At 44.9% G+C, this 6,000-nt stretch overlaps 1 protein-coding gene across 2 annotated transcripts in view; it reads left to right on the top strand.

Moving 5' to 3' along the window:
• Positions 1–225: 225 nt before the first annotated feature.
• The window catches only part of ELAVL1 (ELAV like RNA binding protein 1), a 33,147-nt gene continuing 27,372 nt past the window's right edge, over positions 226–6,000 (top strand). For both annotated transcript variants that reach the window (XM_054290931.1, XM_054290932.1), the window contains exon 1: positions 226–407. In XM_054290931.1, the coding sequence (XP_054146906.1) occupies positions 236–407 (172 nt within the window). In that variant the 5' untranslated portion in view covers positions 226–235. The remainder of the gene's footprint in view (positions 408–6,000) is intronic.

Below are 6,000 nucleotides of genomic sequence, written 5' to 3'. Positions count from 1 at the left end.
TTAGTTCTGTAAAATGTCATGTTTGTGCTTTTGAAAGATTGAATTGTTCTGGAATTTTCAACAAATAGTGTTTTGTTTTCTGAGTTGAAAAAATGCATTGCTGAGGCAGTGGTTTGTTCTTAGTTTTTAAAATAAACATTCAAACTTATTTCAGGTGGAGGAAGTTTGGTTTATGGAAATGTGAAGATCTAAAGCTCACTGAGGATTTTTTTTCACTTTGCAGATTTATTGTAAAATGTCCAATGGTTATGAAGATCACATGGCTGAAGATTGCAGGGATGATATTGGTAGGACAAATTTAATTGTGAACTACCTTCCTCAGAACATGACACAGGATGAATTACGGAGTCTGTTCAGCAGCATCGGCGAAGTGGAATCTGCAAAACTCATTCGGGACAAAGTTGCAGGTATGATTTAGTGTTTCAGAAATTGTCACCTTTTACCAGACTGGGTGAGCAAATACTTGATTAAATACAACTTAATCTAGAAATACTAAATATTTGTGTGTGTAATCAAACTATTGACACGTTTGCCTGGAGCTCCAGTAATGCCAGGATTGGGTACTGGGAGGATGGAATGCTCAAGGCTAAGTTAATGACTACTGTCTGTGTGGCTAAGAATTCTAAGAAACACAGTTCCCATATTTGAACATTAATAGACAGGTCTAAAACTGGTTTAGATTTAGTCCTGGCTGATTTATTCTTCCTACAGTCTGAGTGTTTTTGACTCCACCAGAGCTCTGAATATAAAAACAAACCTTTTGTTCTGATTTTGATCAGTAAAATAGAGGTGTGCTGGAGTTCTGAAGTGGCTGTAGGTCTTATCACTGTTGCAGAATTTAACTTGTAAGTTCCTTAAATAGGATTAGTAGTAGTAGCTTTAAAATGTGAGAGGAATGAATTGTTCTGAGAACGTTTCCTTGAAGCAAAACAAATGCTGACAGAGCAACTGCTTCCATGTCTGGGTAGTTGCAGGAGGTTTTAGCTGCTCTCTGAAGACGTTTTAATCCTTGTACTGTTAAAATACTTCATTTAGTTTTGGCTATTCTTGTTCAGAATTTGCAGAATCTTGGATTCAGTGAGAGCACTTGGTTGTTTCTGGAGGGGAAAAAAAAAGTGCTGTTAACTGGCTGTGCCCTGGTGTGTGCTGGTAACTGGCTGTGCCCTGGTGTGTGCTGGTAACTGTGCACTGGTGTGTGCTGGTAACTGGCTGTGGCCTGGTGTGTGCTGGTAACTGTGCCCTGGTGTGTGCTGGTAACTGTGCACTGGTGTGTGCTGGTAACTGGCTGTGCCCTGGTGTGTGATGGTAACTGGCTGTGCTCTGGTGTGTGATGGTAACTGGCTGTGCTCTGGTGTGTGCTGGTAACTAGCTCTGTGTGCTGGTAACTGGCTGTGCCCTGGTGTTTGCTGTGAACCAGCTGTGCTCTGGTGTGTGATGGTAACTGGCTGTGCCCTGGTGTGTGCTGGTAACTGGCTGTGCCCTGGTGTTTGCTGTGAACTAGCTGTGCTCTGGTGTGTGCTGGTAACTGGCTGTGCCCTGGTGTGTGCTGGTAACTGGCTGTGCCCTGGTGTTTGCTGTGAACCAGCTGTGCTCTGGTGTGTGATGGTAACTGGCTGTGCCCTGGTGTGTGATGGTAACTGGCTGTGCCCTGGTGTTTGCTGTGAACCGGCTGTGCTCTGGTGTTTGTTCCCAGCCTGCAGCTCAGTGCAGTTCTCTGCTGCACATGCTCAGTGTTGTGTTTCAGAGCCCAGTGATACTGATCGTTATCTAATCCCTAACGGAGACTCCCCAGTCTGTGAAAGCTGCATGGGAGCTGCTGGAATGCACGAGAGCTCTTTGTGCGTCATCTTCAGTGCTTTATTTGCTTGAGAGTACCCATGAGAACTGAATAATTAAAAACTTCAGAATTTCCCTTCTGAGTAGCCTCTCTGATTTCCATGCCTCTGCCTTTCCTGATGTCTTACAGATGAGGTATCTTGTGGTGTCTCTGTCTGTGTCTCTACTTAAGGGATGCATATGTTCAGTCATGGTAAAATAGTTACATAAATACTGATTTCTTTGAATGTTTTGCTAGGTGAGTGTTTGTCCCAGATGTTGGCATGTGCTTTGCAGCACTCAGAAGTTGAGGCTTGCTCTGAAGGCTGGTTTTGCAAGGAATAAGATCCCTTGCTTAATGATAGCAGGTCACAGCTGACCCACACCTTAGACTGTAAAATAAGCACAGAATCACCTGTGGGGGGGGAAGATATTTTTAGTGGGAATCAGGGGCCCTAATCAGTCTCTGAAGTTGAGACCCTGCTTCACAGGTACCTGTAGCATCAAACACTCTGCTAAAGTCTGGTTAACTTTGGAACTTGACAGTGCTGGGTCGTTTAAAGTCCAGGACATACACTTGCGTGCTCAAGGTTGTTCTTAACCTCAAGAATGAAAAGTAAAATTGCTGTTATTGTTGCAGAGAGCCCTCGAGTGCCTGTGGATAGAACATTGGCTTTCCTCTAAAGTGGTTGCAGGTGCTGGATTCTGTGTGGCTGCTGTGGTCACGCCACTGAATTTTGTTGCTACCTAATTTTTCTCTTGCTTGCAACACTATTAGGAGCAGTTACCAGTCATCTCCATGCTTACTGAGAGTTCTGGAGTATCAGTGCCAAATAACTGGCTCTTTCTGAGCATTTTTTTCTTCCTCTTGCTTTTGTTTCTGCCCCCTAATGTTCACATTATATTCTTTATTCTCAAACTCTCTGTTTAACACATGGATGTGCAGCAGTTCCTGAACAGAAAAATCCTGTGGCACAGTTCTGCTTTTCTTGTGCCTCCACTTGAATTTCTCTGACCCTGTGGCAGACAGCAGGAAACTGGAGCTGCAGAAAAACCTGTTCAGCTCCCTGACCTTGGTTTCTGGTCAGATAAGTCATAATATTGGCATGTGAGGGAGAGTGGGTTGAGTGGCCTGGGCAGGAGGGAGGGAACCTTTTGCTTTTGTTTGTGTTAGACTTTTCAGATCAGTTTAGTTCTTTTCAATGAAGTCATAGCTTTTTGTGCCCCCATAAAGTTTTAATAATCAGAGTATTTTGTCTTTGAAGTTCCCTTTGTTTGTGTTTGCAGAGTTAAAATCAACGTTTAGTTGATAATGCTTGCTTTTTGTAAAACACTGAGTGATACATACATTTCTTCCCAAGTTATTGTCTGTTAAACAGACAATTTTTTGTGGGCCAAAAAATACTTCTGCTTGGAATGCAGTTTTCATGACTTATTGAACTGGCATAACCTGTCTGGAGACTGATTACTGGAATTCAATAACTGATTTGAAAGCCAAAGTTTGGATTTGTTTGAGCAAAATATTTTATGATGATCATTGCATGTGTTGTTGCATTTTGCTTCAAATGCAGCAGAGTATTGAACAATCTGTGTTCCATGTGTTAGGTTGTGGTTATAAAATGTAGAGAAGCTCCTTGAAGCCTCCAGACTGACTACCCTTTATCTCACTAGTGATGAACATTACAGAAAGGTGAAAGTAGCAGCAAAGCATAGTGTCAGTTCACATTCCTTACCAGGAACTATTGGGTTTGTGTACATATGGGTTATAACCATTGATAAAGGTGTGATGTGTGTCTGGTTTGTTGTTTGAGATGTGACAGCTTCTTTTTCTGGTTTTTTTTTTTTTTTACTTTTTTTTCAGTCCCTGTACAGAGAAACTTGTGCACAGTAATGAGCATTAGAAGGATGCAGGGCTCCTCCTGGTCATACTGGAGGAGTAGAGGGCTGGGCTGTGCATTCCCAGCTGGTGTAGTGCCCTCCTCAGCACTTCCAGCTCTGGCTTTGCTTGACTGTGATGAGAGAATCAGCACTGGGGGTCAGCAGGCAAATACTGGATCACTGCTGTGCTGCTCACTGTACTTGTGTTTATGGACAGTATGTTTGGACATCCAGGATTTTCATAAGAGAATTCCAGCATTCATTGGACACTGTTCTTTCTGTCAGATCTTAACTGAGCACCAGCCATGCCCTGGGGCTTTGAACCCTAGGGAAATGTTAGAAGGCCGATTCTCACTTCCCAATATAGAATGGCACAGTGTCCAGGCTGCAGTGTAACTTTTCACTGGTACATCTTCTGGCCTGTCATGATGATTGCTGAGGTCTGTGAGTAGCCATTGACCTGATCCATCAATTAAATCCTCTCTTCCTGGGGCTCATGAGGCTGAGACCAAGAAGTCTGGGGTTGGTCCAGTAGCCCTGCAGCACTGACTGCAGACACAGCAGGGCCAGACTTGTACTCAGCACTGATTCCCTGTGCAGGGATGTGTGTATGATGTTAAATCTCCACTTCCTTGGAGCAACTGCCTCGTGCTGGAGATGCTCCAACAGCAGAAATCTGTCTTGTGCTGTATTTTGCATGGTCAGTGTTTCATTTTGCTGCAGCATCCAGGTTCTGGGGTCTGAGTTTCCAGCCATTGGGCTGGGCTGGACTCCTCTAACAGGTGAGTTTTTAAAAAACATTCCTCCTTCAGTACCTGTTAATGTAGGAATGCAGAGCTCTGGGCCTCTCTGGGGCTGCTCAGTTTTTTGCAGCACAGGAGCTGATGGCTCGTTGTGTCAGGATGTCTGACTTTGTACAGCACAGATGCTTCTGCTCAATAGCTCTAAATTTTCCAGGAGAACCTGGTCATCTCTAGCCTGCTGTCCATGCAGCTGTGCACAGACTGTTAGTCCTTCTGGACCAAATGCTGAAGCTGAAAGTCATGTGTGTTTTAGCTTGTCTGTCTTCCCCTTACTCTGCTGAAGTATTTATAACTTTCAAACCTGACTGTCCTAAAGCTCTGAAAAGGTAAACTGCTTTTTTTGTGGAATTATTAAAAACAAAAAGGTGCCAAACTCATGTGCTATGGCAGCGCATAGTAATATTAAAAATAATATTTCTTATTGGAATAATTGTGTGAGCTGCGGGATGCTCCCACCTGTGACATTGTATGTAACTGTCCTCAGAGTGCAAGGGAAAAGAGTGCATCAGAACTACCACAAAGCTGTGTTGGGGGAGTTTAAACTGGATATTGAAAGAGTTTCTTCCCCAGAGGCTGCTGGGCACTGCCCAGGCTCCCCAGGGAATGGTACCAGGGCTGCCAGAGCTCCAGTGGTGCTCAGGGGTTGGAAGGACAGGGGTTGGAAGGGCCCCACAAGGACCATCAGTCCAACTGAGAATATTCTAGGGTTCTATTCTAGGATTCTGTGAACCTTTTTCCCCATGTGTTTATGGTCTCAGACTTCTTTGGGGTCTATTTATTGCTCCTGACACCATATCCCCACTCAGAGTCCCTGGTGACAGGTTGCTGTGCACACCTCATTCTGTGAGGGCTCCTTCTGACAGTGATTGATTTTGGGAAGGAGGCATCCACCTTCCTGAGGGTTCCTGTTCCTTGCCTCACCCCTTCTGTGCTGCCTGAGCAGGGAGTGTTTTCCCTCTGGTACTCACAACCGCCTGCTGTGATCTTGCCACTGTTCTCATCTGTCTGTACCTGTCAGCTCCCCAGACATGGCCCCTCTGTGCAGAGGCTGGCAGGGAGGCTTGGCTTTGCTCTGCACTCTGTGCATTTGCAGTGTCACTGTGGGTTCTGATGGAGGTCACTCCGCGGATCAGCAGCTGTGCAGTGAAGGGATCTCTCCACTGCTGCTGGCAGGTGTGGAGCAGAAGGGACATTTTGGGGTGACTTGTTAAGGTTTTATGCAGGAATTTGGGGTCCATCTCAAACATTGCTGTAGTGATGGCTCACTCTCTGCGGGTGTGCCTGGGACATGTTTCTTACAGGACCAAAAGCAGTCACTTTCACATAGTTGCAATTCCTCAGGAATGGACATAAAGCTTTACCCTTTCCCTGCCTTTTTCTTCTCATGTCTTCTCTCAGACATGAAGACTCGTTCTCAGAAGTTGCACAACTGAAAAAGAGATGGGTGTCCTTGTCCCTGTGAGCTTTTCAAGCAGAAAGGGGAGGAGGATTTTACTGCCCAGCT

This window comes from Melozone crissalis, unplaced genomic scaffold (genome assembly GCF_028551555.1).
Source record: "Melozone crissalis strain CALT ecotype California unplaced genomic scaffold, PUWL_Pcris_2 ptg000088l_1, whole genome shotgun sequence".
Classification (NCBI taxonomy): Eukaryota; Metazoa; Chordata; class Aves; order Passeriformes; family Passerellidae; genus Melozone; species Melozone crissalis.
This window is presented reverse-complemented; position numbering and strand designations above follow the sequence as displayed.